We start from the raw sequence: 27,983 nt of genomic DNA, 5'->3' as shown, positions 1-27,983 counted from the left end.
GATGTTTTCGTAATGGAAATTTTCATGACATTCTTGAGCATAAGAATATCTTCACGTTTGCCACACGATATGTACGAGAAAAACTAATCCTTAGCAGAGAAAGCTTTCGGTTCACAACAGTGGATCCCTAGCTTGATCCCTAGCATCGTCCCTAACTCCTAACATTCCGTGAAGTAAGCATCCTGCTTCCAGAATCTCTACCTAAAATGTGCCTAAACTGTTTAGCATGACCGCCAGATTTATTTTCCGATTTCAAATGCGTTCCGAAGTTGTTTCAGATGATCTCAGGGTGTTTTAGAGGCATTCCAAGTGTGTTCCAGGTGGTTCAGGGAGCTCCACCTCTTGCATTCCATGGGCAGAGAGTTTAATGGGCGTTCCAAGGGTGTTTCAAGAGACTTTATGAGTGTACCAGAGGATTTCAAATAGTTCCAGAGGGTTTCAGGGGTATTCCAGGGGATTTAAGGGACGTTCCAAGAGTTTTCAAGGAGTTTCAGAGGGTTCCAAGGGGTTCTGGGGCGTTTCTGTTGCAAGAAAGCTAGCGATGAACGCTTAGATAGCGTGGATAGTAGAGTGTCCACTGCGCTGGGATGCCAACAGGTTATGGACCCAGGTTCCACAGCACGTATCGACATGGAGAAGTATCGGCCGTACAAACCGCGGAGTCGCCGCACGGAATCCTTGGGCAGATGAGGTCAGGATCCATGGGAACGTTAGGCAGTACGGGTCAACTGTTGGCTGGTCGCCAGAAGGAGGTCGATGGAAGTTTTGTGAAGTTGGATAATCGGATGCAGCTCAGTAGTTACACATAGAGGAGGTAGAAGCGGAGCGACCAAATAAAACCTGGACGGAAGGTTGGCGACAGGAGGATAATACGGAGGAGGAGCGCGGAGATGGACGAACCTGGTTGGAGCTCGGAATATTGACGAAGAGCTTGTGCATGCGTCGTAGCCAAGGCGGCAGCCATATAGTTGGATGAAAGGTGACTACTGTGTTCTTTTTCTTTGTAATTTAGAAACGGCCATCGACAGGCCTGCATGGCCATGGTGGATTAGTTCCAACAGTTCCAGGGGATTTCAAGGGGTTCCAGGGAAGATCCAGGGGTGTTCCAGAAGGTTTTAGGGAATTTCAGGGTCGTATCAAGGCATTTCGGGCAGGGGCGTTACAGGGGATTTCAAAGGCGTTACAGGATGTCTCGGCGGTTTTGGAAAATTCCAGACGATTTCAGGTGTGTTTCAAGAGGTTTAGGGGGGTTGCATGGGGCGTTCCAAGAGGTTTCAGAGGCGTTCCAAGGGTTTTTCGGGGGTCTTATGAGGTTTAAGAAGCGCCCTAGAAGGGGGCGTTCTATGGGATATCAAAGGGTTTTAGCGCCATTCCGGGGATTTCCAGAGGTGTTACAGCGAGTTTCATGGGCATTAAGTACAGGGTGTTTCAGGCAATTTCCAGTACTATTTTCGAAGGCTCGGGGGATTTTAAAAGCGCTCTAAGAGGTTTCAAAAACATCCCACGGGATTTCTAGATGTTTAAAGGCGTTCTAGAAAGTTTCAGGAAGTTTGAATGGGCTTCAGGGCGTTCCAGGCATAAGCGGTTTGAGGGCGTTTCAAGGATGTTCCAGGCGATTTCAAGAACGTTTTAGAGGTTTCAAGGGATTTTATGGGGGTTTCAGAGCGTTCGGAGGGTGTTCCAGAGGCTTCAGGACATTCCAGAAGTATTCTAGGGGTCTCATGGAGCTTCAAGAGTGCCAGCGATACTCCAGAGGTTTTCACGGAACCGTGATAAAACCGAAAAACCAATGTAGTACAAGCCAGAATTTAGAATAAAGAACGTAACGTTTCAAGGTTACATAATTTATTTAAATTTATCCAGTATTTTTCTTAAAGTAAACATTTTCTTTTTTCGACTAACTTGTTACTAAATTAGTGATTATTATACTATATACATATAAAAATGGGTGTCCTTTTATGATCATTATTAGTTTGTTTATCGCCTAAAACTGACTTTTGTAAATGACGAAAACAGAGTTCATTTTTATTTGTTCCTAAACATGGTCGATAATTTCACAAATTCGGGGCGCTAGAACACAAACAGAAAACAAATCAAATACCTATCTTCTAACTTAGGAGATGATACAAAATATTCGCATTGATCAAAAGCACCAATGGACAAACGCAGCTAATATAAACTTTCTTTTTTCATTATACGTAATGTTATATAAACTGAAGGTTAACCTTTGGAAAACATGCCACCGTGTTTCTTGCTTATTTTGTAGCTGAAATGACTAAAAATAAATTTGGGTATTTTTGAATTTCGTGTCTTTCCATCCCGCTCAAGGATCAGATCAGTTCGCTCCAATTGTTCTGTTTTTTATCACATCGTTGTTAAAAATTTCAGCAATCCTATTGGTTCGTCCTACTACAGTTGAGTCAATCGATCTTACGGCTTCGAGTCTTTCTGTCCGGAAAATTCCCAAAACGGTTCTGGACCTGTCGACATGCGTCGGAACACTGGGACGAAATGCAGTTTTATATGAGGATATTTGTTGCTCGTGAAGCCTAAGCGTATGTTTAACTGATCAATACGATTTTTACTGTTTCGACCTTATAAAACAGCCTTCCGTCCCATTATGCATCGTTATCAAGAACCTTTACGTGGCAGGGAGAAAAATTCCCGCAAATCTAGCAACTACACCGCACCGTACAGCATTATCTAAGCGACCTTAGCAGCACGAACTTCGTGCGGATTCGGCCACCACCAGATTAAAGTCCAAATTGCTAGGCCTCGGGAAGCCCTTCTTGATGCCGTCCCACCCGTCCTCGACTTTGTACTCGCCGGACTGAATCCGGTTGTACACCTCCTGCGTGACCAAGCTAAATGCTTCCCGCACGTTGACCCCGGTCCTGGCCGAAGTCTCCACAAAGATCAGCCCATTCTGTTCGGCAAAGGACCGCGCCTCCTCTACGCTGACCTCGCGCCTTTGCACCCCGTTGTTGACTAGATCCAGCTTGCAGCCTACCAGCGCAAACACCGGCCGGTGCGGTTCGATGTGCCGCTTGGCTTCCATCATCCAGAGGGGAATGTGCTCGAAGCTGGCGTGGTTGGTGATATCGTACACCAGCAGCACCCCGACCGAGTTCCGGTAGTAGGACTTGGTGATGGAACGGAACCGTTCCTGGCCGGCCGTGTCCCACAGCTGCAGCTTGATCCGGGTGCCGTCTTTCACTTCGATCAGGTGGGCAAAAAAGTCGACACCCACCGTTGGATCCGAAAGCTGAAACGAGAAAACGAGCATAAGTAAAGTAAAATGCAAATTAAGGCTTTGTTTGTTTGATTTGATAAGCCACACAGGGAGATTGGTGCAGCAAAACGCAGCTATCCGAACAGTAGTAGATCAGTGGTAGCTGATGCGTTCCTACACATTGACGATGATGAACGGTGCTTTGCTTATTCTAGCGTAAAAAGCACGCTTCTGCAGTGCTGTAAATGAAGTGAATGGATGGTAGAGAGAGCACTTGAAAGGGAATATAATCGTTGAATATAGATTTACTCCAATGCAAGCCACACGAGGTAACGAGCGGATTCAATGAGTGATTCTGAAATTGAAACGCTAGGTACTGGCTTATTTTAGTGATCAAGGCCGTTTGAATGCCGCAATGCGAGCTTGAGTTGAAAAATAATCGAATTGTTTCCAAAAATTCAGCCTGTAAGGAAGTCGTTCTTTGTTTTTTAGGTATAAACTACATCGTCATCTGAAATTGACGGTTAAAATTTTCTTAAAAAAGACAACCAGCATCAACACAGTACCTGGATATTTGGCGTAATTTAGGTTAGGACTCTGGTAGGGTTGCGAGCAACTTTAGGGAAGATCGGGTAATCAACCTTGGTGGGAACTAGGGTCTGGGACCATTTGGGCAGGAGCACCTATTTTGGGCACTTGCTGCATGCTATAACTCAATCAATTTTGAACCGATTGACTTGATTTTCGAAACAGGATCAGGAATGCGCAGTATCTAGCTATGTTTAAAAATTCAAGTCAATCGGTTCGAAATTGACTGAGTTATAGCAGCAAGTGCCCAAAATAGGTGCTCCTGCCCAAATGGTCCCAGACCCTACTTGGTCGTATGTTGACAGGTAAGGTTTGTTTCTGCAAACCTAAGCGTCTGTTCTCCAGGAGGAGCGGCTCACAACAGCGTCTGATTCTGGCGGCTGATCGACGTCCGAGTGCCAGGGAAGGACTCTAAGCTCAACTGTTCACTATGGTTCTCAGGAAAGTAGGGGGTTGGTGTCAAGCCTTACGATCCAGCCGTAAATAACCATTGTAACAGAAAATCAGCAACTGAATAATACGAACCGAGACAAACGGCAACGACCCCAGCGAACTAAAAGGACTTGTGTGCGATTGGAAACTGGGTACGTGGGACTGCCGATCTCTCAGTGTTGGAGTTCAATGGAATATGCGGAGTGCTCCTTCCAAGCACGCCGCTGAGCTCGAGTTGGCAGCGTGACTAGGTACCACACTATGATGCCGTCGTTCCTGTATGTGCTTTCATGCATGTTTGTCTTTTGATGTATATTGTTTACTTGTTGATAGCCAGTTAAATAAAGATGTCGTTTTAGAATGTTTTATTGAAACGACGCGCGTTTTAATTTGTTAAAATTTGCTTATTGCTTTCCTTATTAGAGTTATCGCCATATTTTCAAAAATGTCAAATATTTTCACACCACCTGTTGATCTGTCATCCGAGCTCATTGATCAAGTTTGTTTATGTTTCAGAATTTGCACATAGAACTTTCTCTGGTGATTAAATATTCCATTAGAACTATTTAAAATTAAGAGAAATAACTAAATGGCCGAAATAATACAAGCTGTGAAGCGACGTCGTGCATCATCTAGTACAGTGTACCATGCTCTGTATGGGTACTATTTCCTGGAACTTTCACGATCGAAGCTTGCTAAAATTTATGGAAAACATCAGTCAACTATCAGCAACTGGATTTCATATTACGAGCGCACGGGAACATACGAAAGAAAGCAGAATACATCTATTACCAGGAAATCCGGAGCGGATAAGCGTCGATGGTTGATTGAATTGTATAAAAAGAAACCCTTACTTTATCTTGATGAAGCTGCAAAAATGTTCGAAACCCATTTCCAAATGAAGATTTCGGCCTCATCTATCTGCCGCATACTCCACAGCGAAGGATTGACATGGAAGTGTCTAGAAAGGCGAGCATTGCAGGTCAGACAGGATGACATATATCGATTATTTATGGAACTAAACGCGCTGCCGTGGGATTACTCTAACCTGCTCTTCTTGGATGAGGTTTCCTTCGATAATCGGGGAATGCTGCGGAATCGTGGATATGCTGAGAAAGGAAAAAGGCTGATTTGTCGTGGAGAGTTCGTCCGCAAGCCACGAGTGTCATGTCTGTGTATGATTGGTCAGAATGGGATGCTGGAATGCACCTACACTGAAGGAACGTTCACACGGCTCAACTTCTTCCAACATATTCGTCAGTTTGCACTTCGAAGCGGAAGAGTGGAAACCTACCCTGGTTTAAATTCTATTTGGATCTTAGACGGTGCACGGATTCACTGCGATGCAAATATAACGTCGTATCTGCGATCTCTAGGTATCTTTCCGATATTTTTACCCGCGTACACTCCTTTTTACAACCCAATCGAAATTGTCTTCGGGATTGTGAATGCAAGAGTGTTACAAAGAAAGTGATGTGCGAGATATGACTCAGTTCGTAGCAGAAATCATGATCGGATTCCATTCATACAGCATGGATAAACTCTATCGGAAGTGTGGATATATTTGCGAAGGAAAGTTTGATCCAACGGTCGCCTCTCCGGAGGATATAATCGATCTGGGGTTCGAAGAAAATGAACAGAAAAAATAAACATTTGAATAAAACAAGCTCAGCTTTATTTGCTTAACAAACCATTAATTAACAGTATTTTAATCGTGACAAACCAAACAATGATATTTCAATATTTTTACATGTGGTCCACATCTTCCAAATCAATCACTTGTGCCTTCAACTTTTCTCCTAGCTGGTCTTGTACCTTAACCGTCGATTTCATAGCACCCATCATTGAATCACTCAGTTTGTCCCTTAACTCCAATGCCTCCAACCGAGTTTTGAACATTTTCATTGAGTTGTTCAAGTTCCGTACGTTTAATTCACACATATCAAAAATTTGCCGCAACGCCACAACTTCTTCATGATAACTGCTGTTCACACTATGAGCCACCGTTAATTCTCTGAGAATCGCGTTAACGTGCTTTCCTTCCTTGGCGCGAAAGAGGTGAGCCAGATGCTGCGGTGGATGGTCCTTAAGGGACTCTCTCAAATGAGCCGGACCGTTCAGTATGGAGTTCGCCCAAAACGACCATGCCATACCGTGTGCATCGAGATAATCTCCGTGTTTTGATCTTAACTCATCTGATAATTCGACCACAGCTTGCGTTGTTGCAGCTCCTGAGCGATCTCTTTCGGAAGGATTGATGAGGCTCTCCTTGACTGAGTTCCAAACCGTGCGATTGCTAATGGACAAAGAGTATACGTGTAGGAGAAGCGTAATCTCCTTGTCCCTCCAACTCTGCAACAGACTGCTACTCTCCTTTAGTTTATCCAACGAATAGTGTCGGCGGCCTGACTGGAACAACACAAATTTGTCAAATTCTGCTTCAGTGGGTGTTTCATTCGCCCCCCACACTGGGCAGGTTGATCCATCTGCTTGCACGGTGAAGGTGACCTCCCGGTTCAAATGATCCTTCGCCAAATTCCACAACTTGCACACAAAACTTTCAATAGTGGGTGCTGAGATTTGCCATCATGCAATGAATGCCCCGGAAGATTGTCCTTTAAACTGCCGTTTGTATGCGAGGAAGATGCAGTCGAAAATATCCGTGGAATCCCCCAACCTCTCAGCTTCGTGATTCACACTGCCCGACCGGCTTGATCGATTGTTCTGGTCCTCCTTTCGGTCTTCCGTATCGTCAAAAATATCATCCAGGGGATCTTCCGGCAGCTCCGTACTCCACGCATCCGGCATATCACTATCGATCAGGTATTCTGCCTCAGGCTCGGCCTCTGGTGTCTCCGTATCACTTCCTTGTTGATCATCCATGCTGTTGATATTTTTCTTTCCTGTTCAATCGGATTTCAAACAAAAATCACAATTTTAATAGATTATTTTAGAACTGAATTGCAAATTATACTCACAGAACGATCCCTAATTGTGTTTTTAAATTAAGAAAAGTTCAATGATTTTTTTATTTTTAAACAAAAGAGCACCTTTTTCTGAGCCGCTATGATTTTTTTCAGATTTTTAGAACTTTATTTTGGTACCTAAAATCAATTTCAAAGAGATTTTTTGAAATCACCTTTTGACAGCTGGGCAATTGCTTGACAGCTCCGTTCAGTACAAAATGTGACGAGGGGTGATTCGACAAATCGCTCCCATACAAATTTCAAATTGATTTTTAAATAGGTTCCCGGGCACCAAAATTGATGAAAATTTGGATTTCGGCTCAGTTTGGCATGCAGATACAGAATATGGAATTATCTCAACACCACTAAAGAAGTCAATTCAAGAGGAGCCGTACGAAAATAGCGAAGGACATTTTTCAGCTCAGATCAAAACAAAGCAATGTCATTTCATATGCACAGTCAAGTCCACCAATATCGATACAGTCGAAACATTGTGGATTTAAAGATTAAATGCGATCATATCAGATTTTAGTTGTTACAATCGTTTCTGTTGTTTTTATATGTTTGAAGCATGGAAATAATATGTTGCAAGTCATTCTTTCGAAATATGGCGTAATTTAACGATCTGAATCTACTTGAAGCGATACAATGATTAAATGAAAAAAAAAATACTACAAAAGGAAACATTACTGTAGCCTGGTGGGAACATATTGTGGTGTGACAATATTTTTTGAGCCAGGCTGTAAACGACGAATTAGACCGTTTGGAACAAGATGGAATCATCTCACGTGTGGATTACTCAGACTGGGCGGCTCCAATCGTCGTGATTCGCAAAGCGAATGGATCGATTCGGATATGTGGCGATTATTGTACGGGTCTCAACGATGCCCTGCAGCCCAACCAGTACCCGCTGTCTCTGCTACAGGACACTTTTGCGAGTCTGGCAAACTGTACCGTGTTCAGCCAGATCGACTTGACCGACGCAATCCTGCAAGTAGAAGTCGGCGAAGAATCACGGCAACTTCTAACGGTTAACACACATCGCGGCCTCTACCAATACAACCGGTTGCCGCCAGGTGTGAAAGCAGCGTCAGGAGCTTTTCAGCAAATAATTGATACGATGCTCGCTGGGCTGGAATGTGTAAGTGGGTACCTCGACGACGTGGTCGTCGGTGGAGTTGACGCAGAGGATCACAAGAAGAAGCAGTGCGGAAGCAGTGCTGCAGCGGTTGAAGGAATTTGGATTCACGGTCAGAGCCGATAAGTGTACCTTCGGAAAGGAGCAAATCGGCTACTTAGGACTGCTGATGGATCGTCACGGGTTAAGGCTAGATCTGGCAAAGATTGAAACAATCCTGAAGCTTCCGGTTCCCACGAATGTTAGTGGCGTTCGTTCGTTTTTGGGCGCCATTAACTATTATGGAAAGTTCGTGCCGAATATGCGCTCTCTAAGGTTCCCGCTCGACGAGTTGCTGGAGGATGGGGCCAAGTTCCAGTGGACAGCCGAGTGCCAGCAATCGTTCGATCGGTTTAAGGAGATTCTGAGCTCCGATCTCCTGTTAACTCACTACGACCCGAGGCGTGGGATAATAGTGTCTGCGGACGCATCGTCAATTGGAATAGGTGCCACTATGAGCCACAAGTTCTCTGATGGCTCAGTGAAGGTTGTACAGCATGCAGCACGGGCGTTAACGAAAGCGGAACAACAATACAGTCAGCCGGACCGTGAAAGTGTATCATTTTTGCGGTGACCAAATTTCATAAAATGATCTTCGGTCGCAAGTTCCTACTCCAGACGGATCACGCACCCTTGCTGAGGATTTTTGGATCAAAGAAGGGGATCCCTGTCTATACCGCAAATCGTCTACAACGATGGGCGCTCACTCTGTTGTTGTATGACTTTGTCATCGAGTATGTTCCGACGGATAAATTTGGAAATGCCGACGTCCTTTCGAGGCTCATCGATAATCATGCGAAACCGGATGAAGACTATGTCATCGCCAGCGTAATCCTGGAAGAAGATATGAGGTCGGTAGTGAATGAAGCTTCTAATGTTATCCCGCTGAGTTTCAAGGTCATCGAAAAGGACACCCAATCGGACCCGAAGCTCCGAAAAGTGTATCGCTACCTGCAAGACGGTTGGCCGGAGAAATCCAAAATTGTGGACCCAGAGATAGCGCGTTTCCATGCTTACCAAGAATCGCTGAATACGGTAGGTGGATGTATTATGTTCGGAGAAAGACTGCTGATTCCTGAGAAACATCGAAACCGATACCTGCTGCAGCTTGTATACTGGCCTTCCTTAGATGAGGAAATCGTTGCGTACGTCAAGTCCTGTAAACATTGTGCGTCTGTGGCGAAATCGCCGCCTGTTCCATGGCCAAAGCCAACTGGTCCGTGGAAGCGGGTTCATGTAGACTATGCGGGACCGATAAATGGAGACTACTTTCTTCTGGCCGTTGATGCGTACTCAAAATGGCCGGAGATTGTTCAAACGCGACGGATTACATTAGCAGCAACGGTCAGCATCCTGAGAAGTCTATTCGCTCGCCTCGGAATGCCGGAAGTAGTTGTCAGCGACAATGGTACACAATTTACGAGCATAGAGTTCCAGAAGTTTTGTGTCGACAACGGAATACACCACGTTACCACGGTTCCGTTTCATCCTCAATCCAACGGACAAGCGGAGAGGTTCGTGGATACCTTCAAGCGTTCGGTGAAGAAGATTCAGGAGGGGAGCAATACAAGTACGCTGCAAGAAGCATTAGACGTTTTTCTGTTGGTGTATCGAACAACCCCAAACCGGCAAGTCGTCGATGGAAAATCTCCGTCTGAAGCGATGTTCGGACGCCGCATACGTACAAATTTGGATCTACTTCGTCCTTCACCTTTTAACAATTAATTAATTTATTAACAGGCCAACCCGCACAAAGGCTTAACGAGGCCGATTGTTCTTATTTTTTACACGGAAAGCAACGGAATCACAGCTACTTTGTGATTCCAGAGTAGCACAAATTTTCTTTTTTTCTCTACCACGCTTTGTTGACAGTCGTCGCTTGTAGGATCCATCATTGGCCTCGTATGGAGAAGAGCTGTCGTTCGCGTCTACGTCGTCGTCGTCATCATCGTCGTCGTCGTCGATCTCGATCGTGTTGTGTACAACAAGTTCTGCTTCCACCGCAGTGCCCGTAGGTACGGTGTTTGGTTGGTTGTCGTTTTCGGCAAGTGCACACTGCGCGGGCTCGATGAACGAGACATTGGCACAATGGGATGTTTGGGGCTCAGTGTGAAGCGGCGGGAAATCAATCTCGCTGAACGTTGCAGTTTGCTCAACGTTTGTGGCGGTGGCTGCTGCTACTGTTGATGATGCTGTTGTTTGTTGGTTGTTGTTAGTGCCTTCAGGAATGGTTGCCTCTACGCATTTCTGCTTCGGGTGTGCGGGTCGGGAGCATCGCCTACAGGTTCGAATTTGATTCGGATGCTCCACGAAACAGATCTCGTTGGCGATCGTTAGAAAGGAGGGTATGGGATGTTTGATCCGCATCTGCAGCACTCGAACACCGTTCGGTAATCCCGAGAAATAGTGCCTCCACCGTTCGCTTTGAACTGAGAGTACATCTCCAAACCGCATCATAAAGTTTCCGACGGTCGTATGTGGTACGGAAGGGGGGAGATCATGTACACGAACACTCACTGCCTCACTGTCCACATACACGGGGATTTTAAAAGGCTTGCCCTTACAAACAAAAACGCGTTTGATATTATGAGCGCTTTCATACCGTTGCGCTGTACTCATATCCACCATTTCAACGAACACACATTTTCGGGTGTTGTGAAACTGGACACTTTTGACATCGGCGAGATTCAATTTTATTTCGTGTTCCAGAAATTGTTGAACTTTTCCAACATCTGGACGCGACGGAAGAACACCAAAATCTACCACTAGAGTGTTTTTTCGAACACCACTCATTTTAACCGATATATCGATACGAAGCACGGAAGAAGTTCTGTATACGTCCGAACGCTGCGAATAGCGGCTGTCAACTGACTCGTCCTTCACCTGTTTCATCTGTCGTTGCAGTCGAACCAGAGCAAAACTCACAGAAGCGCCGCTTTGCTGCACATGACCTTGTGTACGCGAAGCTGTTTACCAAAAACAAGTGGCGCTGGGCCCCAGGCGTGGTCTGCGAACGGATTGGCCTCGTTATGTACAGCGTATGGGCAGAGGATCGTCGGTTGATACGAACACACGTCAATCAACTACGCAGTCGCTCGAGTACCTCTAATCCTGGTCCAGAACTTATTGAGAATCGAGGACGTGACCGAACTCAGCTACCGCTGGAGATTCTGCTTGACTCTTGTAACCTACAGAAGCCTTCGTTGATTCCGGTAGCATCGACACCAGAGCAGCTTACGATGCCACCGCAAAGATCTTCTGTACCTCGTGAAGTTGGACCGCCTCAACAACATGAACATCAAGCAAGTTTCCATTCGTCAGTTCGTAGCTCAGGTTCGTCTTCACCAGTGTCGTCATCCAGGTCATCATCCGAAGCATCCCCAGATTTTGCTTCAGCCAGCAGTGGACCTGCAACTCCCACACAGGTACTGCCACGCCGTTCTTCAAGAACCCGAAGGCCGCCGCGTTGGTTCGATCCGTACCGCCTGTATTGAAGGAGGGGGATGTTGGAGTGCAATGGAATATGCGGAGTGCCCCTACCAAGCGCGCCACTGAGCTCGAGTTGGCAGCGTGAGCTACCACACTATGATGCCGTCGTTCCTGTATGTGCTTTCATTCATGTTTGTCTTTTGATGTACAATATATCAAACAATTGTCCGTACATCAATTTTTTGGTCAAAATAATTTTTCATTCAAATGATCATAACTTTTTTATACATCAATCAAATACGCTGAAATTTTGATCAATCATAAAACATATATTAAAGCTCTATTGGTGAAATTTTGAGCGAGATCGAATAAGTTTTCTGAAAGTTATAGAATTTTTAGTAAAACTTATAAAATTTTTGAACAAATTTTTAAAACATTATATCTCAATATGTACTCGATGAAACTTTTTCCATTTGTTTTTGTGATACAGCTTATACCTAAGGCTTCCATATGCAGCTTCGTTTGAGGTTTTATATTCACTACAAAAAATATGAAAAATCTGTATATGTTCAGAGTGTCAATTGGAAATTTATCATATTTTGATCAATATAAGTGTTTTCAACGTTTTTAAACTCTCTTAATGTATTTTTTTTATACAGGACCTACTAAACTACACATGAAGAGTATGTCCTATGTATTTTTCGTTCAGTTAATGCACTTTTATTGATGGAAAACGTTTGGCATATTATATGTGCAAAATAAGGGAAATTTTTAATCATCGTCAACTACATAAGCACATTTTTCATATTTTTTGTAGTGAAAATTAAACCTCAAAAGTAGCTGCATATGAAAACCTTAGGTATCAGCTGTAACACACAAAAAATTGAAAAAGTTTCATCGAGTACATACTGAGATATAATGTTTTAAAAATGTGTTAAAATATCTTAGTTTTTCTAAAAGTTCTAAAACTTTCAGAAAACTTATTCGATATCGCTCAAAATTGTACCAATGGAGCTTTAATATATGATTCATGATTGGTCAAAATTTTAGCGTTTTTGATTGACGTATAAAAAAGTTAAAAAAAATTTAAAAAGACACTACACCGCCTTCAGCCAGAGGCTGCACAGACTGAACATTACCAACACGAGACAACGGACAACACACATAACACCCAGTGGCCCAATGGAGAATTTTCCGTTATGAACATTAAATTCAAATTTTGAATGAAAAATTATTTTACAAAAAATTGCTGTACGGCCAATTGTTTGATACACTGTATATTGTTTACTTGTTGATAGCCAGTTAAATAAAGATGTCGTTTTAGAATGTTTTATTGTAACGACGCGCGTTTTAATTTGTTAAAATATCCGCGACTAATCATTGTGGTTTAGCGCCAAGTATTCGCGTTCGCGAGTTCGGCCACCTTAGGCCCGAAATCATAAAACTCAGCTTCATTGGGAGCACCCATTGGCGTAGCTAGGATATTTTTCTGGAGGGAACTAGGGAGGCCTGTCTTGAGATGAGTTTTAAGCGGCATAGTATGTGAATATGCAAATCGGTATTGCAGTTTTGAGGAATCGAAATGACTGTTTTAGAGTTGTTCCTATACTGCCGTGAATCGCAAGTCAGTCCCATCTGCATTTTGGACAAAAAGAGTTATTGACCGTTTTCGATCTTTCTTGGGATGATCTTTCAGCTGCGTGAATAAAAATATATAGTTTGTTCAGTAAAATTAAAAAAACAACACCAAGTCAGATTGTCCCATAATGAAATGTAATCGTAAGTCCCATTACGAACTTGTTTACCCTCCAGTACGAAACTTAACACTGTTTTAGCCAGTTTTCTATTGTTCACTGTTACGCTTTAACGTTTGAAACAATGTGTGAAAGTATCATGGTGATCGCAGAAGTTTTCAATTCATGGCGATTTTTTTAAGTTTCACATAGAAATCGGATTTGAAAACTTCAGAGTCCATTTTCTCAATGCCTACTTTTTACAGATCGGACTGACTTGCGATTCACGGCAGTATAGTACCAAATACTATACTGCCGTGAATCGCAAGTCTGTCCCATCTGCATTTTGGCCAAAATTGAATTAATGGCAGTTTTCGAACTTTCTTCGGAAAATCTTTCGACTAGAAATTCCCCCAGACATTCTTCCAGGAACTGTTCTAAGGATTCCACTGAAAATACTTTCAGGAATTACACCAGGTATTCAATTCAATCTTCAAGAATTCCTCCAGGAATTTCTCCAGAAATTTACCCAGGAATTCCTCCAGGCATTTCTCTGGAAATTCCTACAGCAATTTCTGCAGAAATTTCTACAGGAAGTCTACCAGGGATTCCTTCATAAATTCCTCCAGGAATTCTCTTCAAGAATTCCTTCAGGATTTTTTCCAGGTATTCCTCGAGGAATTCATCCAGAAATTTCATGGAGTTCCTTCTGGGATTCCGCAAGGAATTTATCCAGAAGATCCTCCAGGCATTCCTCTTGAGGTCCCTCCTCATTTCAAGGATTTTTCCAGGGATTCGTACCAGATTTCCTTTGTACTGCGAACTTGTGTACCCTGTACAAAACCGAACACTGTTTCAGCCAGTTTTATATTTTTCACAGTTACGTTTTCGTATTTGAAACAATTTATGAAAGTTTCATGATGATCGCAAAAGTGTTCAATTCATAATGATTTTTTGAAATTTCACATGGAAATTCAATTTAAATACCTAAAGTCCATTTTCTCAATGCCTACTTTTCACAGATGGGACCTAGGATGAGACTGACTTGCGATTGACGGCAGTATATGAGTATGAGCAATTCCTCCAAGAATTTTGCAGTGATTCCATCATGGATTCCCCCAGAGATTCCTTCAAGAATTCATCTAGGGATGTCACCAGACATATCTTCGGCGATTTGTCCTGAGATATCTTTACAGGTTCCTCCAGTGATTGTTCTAGTGCTGTTTTTGCGGTTTCCATCAGGAATTTCTCCAGAGGTCCTTTTTTTATCTGTATTAACGAGATTTTTAGTCCTAGGCTAGTTCATCTCGGGGCCCACGCTTTACTTCCCTTCCGAAGGAAGAACTCACACTTTGCGAGTTTTTGGGAGTGGGATTCGATCCCAGGTCCTCGGCGTGATAGTCAAGTGTTCTAACTATCACACCAGGTCCGCTCCACAAAAAGATCCTTTAAGGTATTCCTTTATAGATTTCTTCAGGTATTTCTTAATTTATTCCTTCCAGAATTCCACTATGGATTGCTCTAATAATTGCATTAGGAATTATTTGAAGTATTTCTGCAGGAATGTTTTCCAGAAATTCTTTCGGAAAATTTTACTACAGATTATTCTAAAATTAATCCCGTAATTGCTTCAATTTCATTCCAAAAATTCTTTAGCAGTCCATCCAATTGATTGATTTAGCTATCAGAGACTTTCAGCACTTGGCTGGTTCGTCTCTTCCATCCAATTATTCCTTCAATACTTTTTAATTTTTATCCAAAGATTCCTACAGAAATTCTTCCAGGAATTTGCTGAAAAAAGCTCTCCTGAGATTCCCTAAGGATTTGTTCCGGGATTTCTCATGAGGTTTCTTCAGAGTTCCTCCAGGGATTCACCCAGGATTTTTTTCTGTGATTCTTTCAGGAACAACTTCCGGGATTATTTTTAAAAATGCCTCCAAGAACTCTTCTTTGGATTCCTTCAGTAATTTCTCCTGGAATTCTTTCAGAATCTCTTCCAGGAATTAATCCATTACTTCCTCCGGGAATTCCTCTTGGGATTGATGCCGAGATTCCTCCTGGGGTTCTTCAGGAACTGCTACAGGGATTCCTTCAAGAGTTTCACTACGTACTCTTTTTAAGAATCCTTCAGAGAGACGAACCAGCCAAGGGCTGAAAGTCTCTTTAATAAAGACAAATCAATCAATCAATCCTTCAGGATTTCCTCAAGAATTTAAGCGATTTCCTGGATTTCCCTCAAGTGATCCGTGGATTTCTTTAAGAATTCATCCTGGAATTCCTCGAGAAATTCCTTCAGAAATTCTTGTACAAAATCCTACAGGGATTTGTTCAGGTATTGCATTATGAATACCTCTAGAGATTCCTCTAGGAATTCCTAGGAAGGTTATTTTAACAGAGTGAAAACTTGAGACACCTTTACTGGTTGGTGGTTGACAAAGGAATGATCTAATTTATTTTCTAAAAGTCATACATCGAATAATCAAAGGTTGCTATGATCTATTGTACTCTAACATCCCGCCTCAATTGATCAATCGTCCGAAGTTTTCCAAATCGTGGAGCAGCAAGGCCTTTCGTCATCAAGTCCGCTATTTGAACCTCGGTTGGCTGGTACTGAAGTTTGATCTGCTTCTGTTGGATCAGGTCTCGCAGGAAAAAGTACTGTATATCAATGTGCTTCATTCTTCTATGCTTTCTGGGTTCTTCACAGATGGCAATGCACGGCTGATTGTCTTCATATACAGTCACCGGTAAGGCAACTGACACGTCGAGCATCTTCAAGAGGTTCACCACCCACATCGCTTCGCAGCTAGCATGACAAAGAGCCATGAACTCCGCTTCAGTGGTCGACAATGCCACCGACGTGTGCTTCCTGGTTGCCCACGAAATCGTTGCGCCATGTAGCTTCACTACGTACCCAGAGACGGATCGCCGGTCATTTGGATTGTTGCCCCAATCCGCATCAGCAAACACGGAGAGTGTTTCCGAATCCGTCGACCGCCGGAAAGCCAAGTGATAATCGGCAGTAGCTCGCAGGTACATCAGTATCCTCTTCAGGTGTGTCCAATGTTCGTCCGTCGCGCAACACTGGAAACTCGCGAAGTAGCTTACCGCTGCGCAGATGTCCGGCCTCGACGTTACCATCAGGTACATCAAGCAACCGATCAGCTCCTTGTACGGCTTCTTCGTGAACCATTTCGGATCTTCACACTTGAGTAGCTTCAGATGAGGATCCATCGGTATAGCAGAAGGTCGACAATCTGCCATCCCGAACCGCTGCAGAATCTTCATCACGTACTGCTTCTGATCAATCGTCATAACGCCCTTCGTTGTATTCCGATTGATGTTCAGTCCAAGGAAACATTTCACGTCATCTCGAACTCTCGGGACAATCTTTTCTTCAATCCGTTAATCGCCGCAATCGAGTTCCCAGCAATCAGGATGTCGTCAACATATATAACGAGGTAAATGGTCACCTCTCCTTCCGACCAGTGGTACAGACAGTGGTCGTGCTGACTACGCTTGAATCCGATGCTGGTGATGAAACTATGGAACCGCATGTTCCAACTCCTGGATGCCTGCTTCAGTCCATAAATCGCCTTGTTGAGCTTGCAGACCAGATCGTTTCCCGCCTCAAAGCCTGCTGGTTGCCGCATGAAAATTTCTTCCGTCAATTCGCCATTCAAGAACGCGGTTTTCACGTCCATTTGATGCACGTACAGGTCCCGCTGGTTCGCCAATGCTAGCAGAATCCTCAAGGTCGTCATCTTTGCCACTGGCGAATACGTCTCCGAGTAGTCGAAACCTTTTGTTTGCGTAAAACCCTTCGCAACTAGTCGGGCTTTGTAACGATCGATCTTACCTTCACCGTCACGCTTGATAGTGAACACCCATTTGTTGATTCTATAACATTCCCCAGAAAACCATTCCCCAGAATACCAATCCCCAGAATTCCATTCCCCAGAAAACCATTTCCCAGAATGTACCATTCCCCAGAATGTACCATTTCCCAGAAATCCATTCCCCAGAAATCCATTCCCCAGAATGCACCATTCCCCAGAAAAGCTTAATATACTCTGCTAAAAAGTTTAATTCGATACACAAACAGTAAAATGTTGATCATAATGATATGTCCCGGACAGACATGTGATACGAGTATGATTCCTGTACAACGGTACGCAGTGTCAAGAAAATTCTAACAAGACTGAATTGAACTGAGAGAATTTTCAGTATGGCACTCATTTCAAGCGCAATTGTACAGTGATTCTTGTATCACATGTGTGTCATAAGTATTATAGGCAAGGATTTTAACATTATAGTGTTATTACGAGCAAATATCTATTTTTTGTACGGTATATGTAACAAATTAAGGTAAAAATGTATACATACATACATATCCATAAAAATATTCTACAATGGTTCAAACGTTTAATTACCATTGTACACAGTTGCATGTTGATCTTTAAACCTATCTTGAAAGTTCACAAACTATTAGTTGCGTTGCTATAAAATGTTTTGTTTTTGATAGATTTGTGAAAATTGTGCAGCACTTGTTTTACGATGAATAACGTTTTAAAAGTGATGTGCAAAATTTACAGAGAAAACGCATATTCTTCTGATGTTGTTCAGTGTACAAGATACTAAAGACTCAACTGACCACGTTTTTCTTTGCAAACGGTTGGAGGGATCCATCCCAATGGCTGTTCCTAATTATTCGCTTCAAAGGCTCTTCATTCATGCGGTATGAGAAGGGCTTTCATCATTATTCCAATACTATGAAATGGAATAGAAAAAGTGAACATTTAAGCAGTTTTAATGCCAACAATTCTAAATATTTTTAATGAAGAAGGGAAAAAGTATCATTGTTTTCCTTTTGGCATTCAAAAACCCAACAATGTTCCTTCTTTTTAAACAATATTCTTCTTAAAATTAAGGCAATTAGTAAAAATTTTTAAATTATAACTGCTTACATTTTCAACATAGATTCTCCCTTCTTTTCTACATAGGCTGTTCTTTCGAATTGCACTTTTCAGGAAATTATGGGCATTATTACAACCACCGGTGTTAAATTGCTGTTATATTTATTATATATTTTTTTTTTCAAATTTCTAAACATCTGTGCTTGTGGTGCCGATTGTAACTAGCCTAAACATTGTAACTCGAAAGAACAGCCTATGTAGAAAAGAAAGAAAAATCTATGTTGAAAAAGTAAGCAGTTGTGATGCCGATAATTTCCTGAAAAGTGCAATTCGAAAGAACAGCCTATGCAGCAAAGAAGGAAAAGCCTATGTTGAAAATGAAAGCAGTTATAATTCCAATAATTGTACCAATTGCCTAAATTCTAAAAAAAGCTTGTTTAAAAAAAGGAACAGTGTTGGGCTTTTGAATGCCGCAAGGAAAACAATGTCACCACAGACAAACAGACGTAACACTTCGAACATTTTTCGATTTAAATTTTAGTCTCGGAAAAAGGTTCGCTTAATTCTAAAAGGAATGAATTTGGCCAATCATGAACTAGATGGCAGTAGTGAGTAAACGTCAAACTCAAACAAAAACTATGCGAGCGCCGCGAATTGGCAGTTGGTCAACTCTCAAATTTTCAAATAAACCGTTAAATCGATGTACGATGGCAATTATCAGAGTGTTACGTTTCCTTCGTCGTTAAAAAAAGTGTTTGAGTCGTTATAAGAATTGTTGGCATTACAACTGCTTATATGTTTATCAAAAATTTTCCCTTCTTTTGCATAGGCTGTTCTTTCCAGTTGCACTTTTCAAGAAATTATCGGCATTGCAACTGCTTACTTTTTTAACATAGATTCTCCCTTCTTTTTTGCATAGGCTGTTCTTTCGAATTGCACTTTTCGGGAAATTATGGGCATTACAGCCTCCACCGGTGTTAAAATTGCTGTTATATTTATTGCATATTTTTTCTAAATTTCTAAACACCTGTGCTTGTGGTGCCGATAATTACCTGAATAGTGTAACTTGAAACAATAGCCTATGCAGAAAAGAAGGAAAAAACTACGTAGAAAATGTAAGAAGTTTTGATGCCGATAATTTACTGAAAAGTACAATTCGAAAGAACAGCCTATGCAGAAAAGAAGGAAAAATGTATGTTGAAAAAGTAAGCAGTTGCGATGCCAATAATTATACCATTAGCCTAAATTGTAAAGGCAAATCATGCTTATTTCCGAAGTTTTTCTTGTCAAATAAGAATTTTTGGCAGGATGTTTCTTCCGGTGATTTTTTACGAACAAATATTTGATTTTTAGCTATTAATATAAACCATTCAGAATTAAAGCAATAGTTTTATTTTTTTCTGGGGAATGGTACATTCTGGGGAATGGTACATTCTGGGGAATGGATTTCTGGGGAATGGTACATTCTGGGGAATGGGTTTCTGGGAAATGGTTTTCTGGGGAATGGTACATTCTGGGGAATGGAATTCTGGGGTTTGGTTTTCTGGGGAATGGTTTTCTGGGGAATGTTATAGAATCCCATTTGTTGCCTACAGGCCGTCTCCCAGCGGGCATCTTGGTCAGTACCCACGTGTGGTTCTTTTCCAGGGATGCCATTTCAGCTTCGATTGCGTCTTTCCATAGGGGCCAGTCATCGCGCTTCAATTCCTCCATATCGTTTGGAATGTTGTCCACATACTCTTCGGCGTTCAGCGCGAAAGCCGAAATGTTGTAGTCCTCATGCCAGATAGGAGGTGCACGATTTCTACAGCTTCTACGCACCTCAGTTTCATCCAGATCGCCTCCAGCAGCTTCGTCCATCAACGTATCATCCAGGTCATCTTCAGCGATAGCTTCAGGCTCGTCATGGATCACTGGCTCATTTTCGTCCTCTTCTGCGACACGAGCCGGTCGGTGCACACAGTCTTGAATCACGATCAGCTGCTCTTCGTCATTTTTGCTATCGTCCAGTGTAGCCGGACTCATCTTGCATTCGTTGAACACGATGTCACGAGCAACGAAGACCTTCTTTCTATTCCAAATACGGTACCCGTTTGGTGCGTATCCGACGAACGTCGCCTTCTCGGATTTCGTGTCCAGCTTCTTCCGCTTTTGTTTCGGGATGTGGACGAAACATTCTGACCCAAAAACTCGAAGATTACTCACGTTTGGCTCTCTTCCATTCCAGACTTCGTACGGAGTGCGGTTTCTATCCACAGCAACGGTCGGGCTACGGTTGATTAGGTACACCGCCGCATATACAGCTTCACCCCACAAGCGCCTCGACACTTTGCTTCCAGCCAGCATGGCCCGTACCTTCTCGACGATGGTTCGATTCATCCGTTCGCTCAAGCCATTTTGTTCCGGTGTGTATGGAACCATCATCTCCAACCGGATACCTTTTTGCCGACAGAACGTTTTCACTAGCTTACCGCTGTATTCGCCTCCATTATCGCAGCGAAGACGAGACATCCTGGTTTGGAAATGTGCTGTCGCCATGGCCTCGTACGTCTTCAAACACTCCAGCGCTTCATCTTTCGACCTCATCAAATAGACGACCGTCAGGTGGGTGTAGTCATCCGTGAAGGTGATTGTTATAACCGTTAGCAACCCCTTGCTTTAGGTTGATAGAACGATGCCTATGGATTGGGCACTCAGAGAGAACTGCAAATTAGGATGTAAGAGATTGTACATATGTGACCTAATAAATGAGTATGTTATAGACTATGGACTCGAACGGTCTTATTATTCCAGTCCCTGAAGAACGACTTATATTAGCTTATGTTTAAAGACTTAAAATCCCGTATATAACAGTGTCGACGAGGAGAAATTTTTGTTCCATATTTTCCGTTTTTATGTGCCCACCAGTGAATTTTGTGCCTTTTTGGGTTTTTTTTATGTTTTGATGTTGTTTCTTTTAAATGAAAGTTGACTGCGGAAAGTGTGGTTCGTGAAAAATGCGTGCAATTTGTTTGTGATGCACCTCTGTGTGCTTTAAGGCCTTTTTTTTCGGTCACTGGTTGTTTTACTTCTATGTCGTTCCACTACATTGCGTATTTTTTCCGTTTTAAACCATTTCTACGCACATTTTTTTTAGTGGAATGAAAGCGTGAATGTGTATACAATTTTAATTCAGTCACAATATATTTTGTCCTCCATTTTAGAAATATTGTTTCACATTATCATTTATTTATCATGACCATTTTCTTTTCATCCATAGCCTATTGAGCTCCCATCAGCATCAACTGTGGTAACTGGGCCTTTTGTCGTTTTTTATCAACACTACTCGTTCGTTTGTGGTGACGACGGTGCGGATGACATTTTGTCCGTTTTTGTGAAGCTAGCGATGGCGGGGAAGAATACAAAGTACAAATTTCCTACGCAGCTACGGAATACATTGCGATCGATTGACCGGGGATTCGATAATCTGGAGCTGAATGGTCTGCGTTGTTATTGCTACTATTTTCATCACCGGGCGCTTCATCGACCTGTTTTTCGATTGATGACATTGACGACGCCGGCTAACGGACGAGAAATGGAAATTGGCCAGTACATACTTCGTGAATGCGAGTGGATGCTGTTGAATGTGCATGTGCAAGTTGCCTAAATAGGCATTTGAGTGGCTATGCCGTTGATGTGAGGACAGTGAGCTAAATTTATGAATGGAGCATTTGTGAGATTTTGTTTTGCTTCCGACCGACTGTTTTGCTGGTTGTCACGTTTCTTTTATGTGCCAGAATTTTGCCCCTGTGTTTTTGTTTTGTTTTGTTTAGGCTTTTGCATACCAGGGCTGGTTAAGTGTTTTTGTTTAACTAAATGGTTTTTTTTATTGAATGTGATTAGTGCATTTTTTTGAATGTTTATGTGAATGCATATTTTCTTATAGGCGACCGATTGTCATGTTGTTTTTTTTTCTCAAGTATCGAGTTTTTTTTTCTTTTTTTGGAGGGAGAATACCACTGTGAACGTTTATAAGCAAGAATAGTGCCGAAATCTAATCAGGGATGATAGAATTACTATGTAAGAGTAATCAAAAATAACGACCACTCAGAACGCTAGTTCATTCGAATTTAATTAGTTTTATTTCTATGAAATATTTAGCAAACAAAAAGATGAAGTAGAGTTAGAAATTTGCTTTCGAATATCTGAGATTAAAAGGTGAAGCATTATCGTAAGGGGGAAGGAGTTGTTATAACCGTTAGCAACCCCTTGCTTTAGGTTGATAGAACGATGCCTATGGATTGGGCACTCAGAGAGAACTGCAAATTAGGATGTAAGAGATTGTACATATGTGACCTAATAAATGAGTATGTTATAGACTATGGACTCGAACGGTCTTATTATTCCAGTCCCTGAAGAACGACTTATATTAGCTTATGTTTAAAGACTTAAAATCCCGTATATAACAGTGATGAAATACCGGTATCCGTCCCAGGACACAGGCGAGATGGGACCACAGACGTCGCTATGGACTAGCTCCAACGGACGGGTTGTCCGCTTCGCATCACGACTGACAAACGGATCTCGTGTTTGTTTGCCAGCCAGGCACGGCTCACACACCACTGGTGGCAAGCATCCAGGTTTCACGCTGCTGTCCAGATCCAGTCCATCCACCATTTTCTTGTCGATGAGCTTCATCAGGTTTCCGCTGCCAAGGTGACCAAATCGTTGATGCCACAACTCCATTTCCTTGGTTATTTTTCCCGTTACCATGGCATGTTTTGGCGTTGCTAGGTAATGGAAATCCATCGCGTACAGAACACCAACTTGCTTGCCGGTTGCTACAACATCCTCGTCTTCGTCCTGAACGACAACCTTCCCTTTGTGGAAAATTACCTTCTTTCCAGCACTTTCCAGCCGGCGTAGAGACATCAGATTCAGCGTCAGCTCCGGGACGTAGAGCACATTCTCCATGCGGATGCGGATCTGCTTACCGTCGACAATCGAGTACACGTTGATTTCGCCACGTTGCCTAGCGACCAGTTTGACACCTTTCTTCGCTGTTGCTATCCATATAGGCTCTTCTAGAACTTCCAGATTTTCAAACAGCTCCCGTTGATTGGCCATGTGGTCGGACGCCCCGCTATCCAGGTACCAGCGCCGCGATTCTTCATCCGAGATTGCCCCAGAACCGGCAACAAACGACACAGTTTTCGCAGCAGCGCCAGCGCCGACTTTTGTAGGCTTTTTCCTCTTGTGGTTCCGGACCTGCTCTTGACGCAGTCCAGATTCCGGGCATTCGGCTCGTTTGTGGCCAAATTTTCCGCAGCCGAAGCACTTCAGTCGACACTTTCCACCGGACTTACCAGCAAACGCGACGTCTTCCGGTTCTTGATTCGATGAGCTTCTTCCCTTGCGCTTCGATTCGACGTCCAGGTACTTTCCCTTCACGAATTCCAGGGTCAATTTCTCCGAAACCACCTCCATTGCCGTGTTCACCGACTCATACGACGACGGCATGGTCAGCATCAGGTGGCACACGATGTCCTCCTCGTCCATTTTCGCACCGGTTGACTTCAGTTCTCGAACCAACTGATCGAAACGAAGAAAGTGGGACTCCAGACTTGAACGCTCGTCGTGTTTCATCTCCAGCAGCTTCCGTTTCAGCATGAACCGGTTCGTCAAGCTCTTCCGCTCGAAAACTTCATGCAGTCCGTCCCAGATTTCCTTCGGACTCCTCTTGTCTTTAATGTATTCCAGGTGACTATCCGCTACCGCACCGATCAGCACCGAGCGACACTTGTTGTCCTGCCTCTTCCGGCACGCTTTCTTCTCCTCTTTTTCTTTCTTGACAGCCGTCGAATCCGTTTCCAGGATTTCCCAGAAAATTTCCTCTTCCGCTTCCTCTTCGACACAGTGCGCGATTTCCAGCTGTTCCAGGAATGCCAGCATCCTGAACCGCCAGTTGTTGAAACCCGTCCCGTCGAAAGGCTTGATCTTGAGGAACTTCTCGTCGTCTCCCATCGTGGCGGATTTTTTCAATCGGCTTCCAGAATCTTCTCGGTTTGGGTTCACTGGGCCCACAACCTTTTAACAGAGTGAAAACTTGAGACACCTTTACTGGTTGGTGGTTGACAAAGGAATGATCTAATTTATTTTCTAAAAGTCATACATCGAATAATCAAAGGTTGCTATGATCTATTGTACTCTAACAGGTTATACAGGGATTCTTCCGTGAATTTCTCTGGAGAAATTTTCAAGGAATTTTTAGAGATTCCTCCAGGAATTCTTACAGACATGCCTCCAAGCATTCCTCCAGGAATTTATTAGGGATTCCTCAAAAGATTCTTCCATAGATTCGTCCAAGAATAACTCCGATGATTCCTCCAGAAGTTCCTCTGAGAACTCCTGTGGGAATTTCTTCCTCTAGAGATTCCGCCAGGAATTTGCCCAGAAGTTTCTCCAGTCATTCTTCCTGAGGTTCCTCCAGGGATTTTTCCAAGAATTTCTCCAGAAATTTCTCTAATCAGGAGTTTCTCAAGAGGTTTCTTCAGAAATTTCTCCAGGGATTCCTCCCAGAATCGCTCTAGGGAATCCTCCAGGAATTCATCGAGGGATTTCTTGAGGATTTCTCCAGGGTTCGTTCCAGGAATTTCTGCAGGGAACCTCCAAACATTTATCCTGGAATTCCTCTAGGGTTTCCTCCATCCTCCATGGATTTATCCAGGCATTTCTCTACGAATTCATCTAGAAAACTCTCCGGAAATTCTTCCAGAGGTCCCTCTCAGAATTCCTCTGGAGATTCCACCAGGAGTTTTTTCAGGAATGTCTCCAGGAAATCCCTCAATAATCCCTTCAGAATCTCCTTAAAGGATTCCTCTAGGGATTTCTCCAGGAACTTCTTCAGAGGGGTTTCTCTAGAGATACCTCAAGGAATTCCTCTAGAGATTCTTCCGGGATTTTTTTTCCAGGAACTCTTTCAGGAATTCCTCCAAAAATACCTTGAGGGATTCTTTCTAAAAATTCATCAGTGATTCATCAACAAAATCCTCCAGGAATTCCTTTAAGAATTTCTCCAGTAGTTCCTCTACGGTGTAGTGGCTACCGCTTCTGATTCGTATGCAGAAGGTTCTGAGTTCAATCCCTGGCCCGTCCCTTTCCTCCTGCTTCGTATGTTCCTATCTACTTTCTCTTTCTCACTCTTCTCTACATATACCAATTATGTATATTCATATGTTCGTAGCCATCGCTAGAACCAGGAACGAATTGAAAAACACGTTTCCTTTCCTTCCAACTTTCACAGCACAGTGTATATAACGCCTATAGGTTATGCAACCAAAGCGAGCTGGTACCGTACGAACACTATAAATATTCCCTATCCATGGATCGAATTGACGACCCACCGGTGACTCCCAGATCTCCCATCCTTTCCGTCTAACAAATAACCCAGTCCGTGGGGGTTGTGGGGACGCAGAGGTGCTCTCGGTCTCTAGTAACAATAACCAGCACACTCTAACATTATTTTCCCTTCCCAGCTGACTATAAGGATTTGGCCAGCGCCGTTATTGATCAAAAATGTATGCGCTGCTTAAATTGCACCGATTGCACTATGAGAATAAGTGGAGTGTACCAGCCCTTATTTATTTGGATCTCAGTGCAATTGGTACCAGCTCAGATCGATCACGGAGGAGCAACCATTGACATGTGTAGTCAGATTTCCAGGCATCGCATCAGGAATTCCTCAAAAGATTGCTCTACGAATTCCTCCAGGAATTCTTTTAGGAATATTTCCAGGCATTCCTCCTGAAGTTCATCTAGGGATTTCTATAGGAATTCCTCCAGGATTTCATTCAGGAACTCTTCCAGGAATACCATTAAGAATTCCGACAGGAATTACCCCGGGAATTTCTTCAAAAAATCCTCCGGGAATCCAGAATATGTCTAAGATATTCTTATAGGTAATATGAAAGCTTATTAATAGTTTAATAGTTTATTTAATCAATTACGCAAACCTGTTACATTAAATGTTTAGGAGAGGTCAAGGAAACTTATTTTCCTTTTTAGTTGTACCTGTGGAGATGAGTACCACAAGTATGTCTCAAAAATGCATAAAAACCACACTGCGCTTAGTTGAAGAACAACTTTCAGATCAATCGGAATACTATGCCAGGAATGAAAGAAACGTAACAAAAGGTGCCTTTTGTATTTTGCTCTGATTGAGTCCAAATACACCGCTAATCTAATTGAATATGTAAATTATTCCTACGTCGGTAAATACGCAATGCAAGTCCATCCAGCCGTCTAAGGTCCATCAGTGCTGTTTGACTTTGTTTGGCTGATTGCTGCCAATCGCTCGCTTATGAAGAACCAACATCCACAGGTTTTTACTAATGTTAGTGGGGGATTTGTATGTATGTCAGATATGCAGATAAATTAATATGCTGGTAACGCCTTATCAGTCCCTACCTAGATGATTTATCTTCAAATGTTTTTTACGCATGTTTATCCGTAAGCACTTGAGCTGTTCCAGTAACTACATTATATTATCATTCATTTTCTGCGTCACATTAGTCAACATCTAAATAAACAAACGGTGTAAACAAACTCTGCGCACATCAAATCAACGAGTGTCAAGGTCGCCAACCAAATTCGATTGACTTCCTTTCGGACGCAATACGCGATACCACCGAATCTAAAGAATCCCTGTGACTCATCAAACATAACCCAAGAATGAAAAAATAAATAGCTTACCTCCGCAAATTTGCCATCGGTAAAGTACTTCAGCAGCGACGATTTGCCCACCGTACTGTCTCCGATCAGAATATGTCGGAATTGGTAGTCGAAGAGTGGTTCCACCATATTATTCACCCACTGCTGGATGCTGCCCACTAGGTATAAAGATAAGCACCGAAATTCCGAACAAAAATCCCCTGAAATTCGAGACTAGCACCCGAAATGTTCTCACACTTGTGCACCACAGCGACGGATGATCCGCTTATCAGCTTCCCCGACTACGAACACTGATATCAACTTCACTGCCACTGATCCGGACTCGTCGTCGTAAGTAGCACCAGCCAGCAGCGACAACACAAAGATCTTCGATTAGGCTATGTGGGGTCACTGTTTTGGTTTCGTGTTATCTTGCGCTCGGTTATATAAACACACGCGTCGTCAATTTCCTCTTCTCTACTGGCACAATTTCAGCCCAGGGCTACGGGGCACCGGTTCCACTTTCTGCTCTTCCGACGGGAGCGATACGGAAATACTTTTTTCCTGCGAGACAGTGGGCGAAATAGAAAACTCCCCGAGTCGACTTTCTGCGATGCGCTTCTTGTCTGAGCTGACCGACCACCACAGCAGAAGAAAAAACAACACTGATTAAACTTTATAGCAGCTGTCATGATTGACAGGTTGGAATTTATGGCACACCGGGGGTCTCTCAACGGTCGATTCCGTGAAAACCTTCTTCTGATGGCACTGCCATCTGGCAGCAATAAGGTACACGGAACCGCCAAACTACCCAAAATAGAG

The 27,983-nt window shown here is 43.0% G+C and overlaps 3 protein-coding genes across 3 annotated transcripts in view; all 3 read right to left on the bottom strand.

The window, feature by feature from the left end:
• The window catches only part of LOC109410169 (metabotropic glutamate receptor 1), a 679,657-nt gene that overhangs the window by 318,023 nt on the left and 333,651 nt on the right, over positions 1-27,983 (bottom strand). The gene's annotated exons all lie outside the window — the stretch shown is intronic.
• LOC109410121 (ras-related protein Rab-39B) lies at positions 1,829-27,812 on the bottom strand. Its single transcript, XM_029854873.2, has 2 exons — positions 27,204-27,812; positions 1,829-3,265 (listed from the first exon to the last, which is right to left on the bottom strand). The coding sequence occupies exons 1-2, from the start codon at positions 27,309-27,311 to the stop codon at positions 2,714-2,716; spliced, it is 660 nt and encodes a 219-aa protein (XP_029710733.1). The 5' UTR covers positions 27,312-27,812; the 3' UTR covers positions 1,829-2,713.
• Positions 5,999-7,135, bottom strand: LOC115256401 (uncharacterized). Its single transcript, XM_062845004.1, is given in 1 exon segment — positions 5,999-7,135. A coding segment is annotated over 1 exon segment (1,137 nt).

Source organism: Aedes albopictus, chromosome 1 (assembly GCF_035046485.1).
Source record: "Aedes albopictus strain Foshan chromosome 1, AalbF5, whole genome shotgun sequence".
Lineage (NCBI taxonomy): Eukaryota > Metazoa > Arthropoda > Insecta > Diptera > Culicidae > Aedes > Aedes albopictus.
This window is presented reverse-complemented; position numbering and strand designations above follow the sequence as displayed.

Excerpts from the sequence above, each read along its gene's own strand:
- LOC109410121 (XM_029854873.2), bottom strand. The coding sequence starts at position 27,311 with ATGGTGGAACCACTCTTCGACTACCAATTCCGACATATTCTGATCGGA. Across the intron at positions 3,266-27,203 it reads CCGATGGCAAATTTGCGGAG|CTTTCGGATCCAACGGTGGG; the intron begins GTAAGCTATTTA and ends TTCTCGTTTCAG.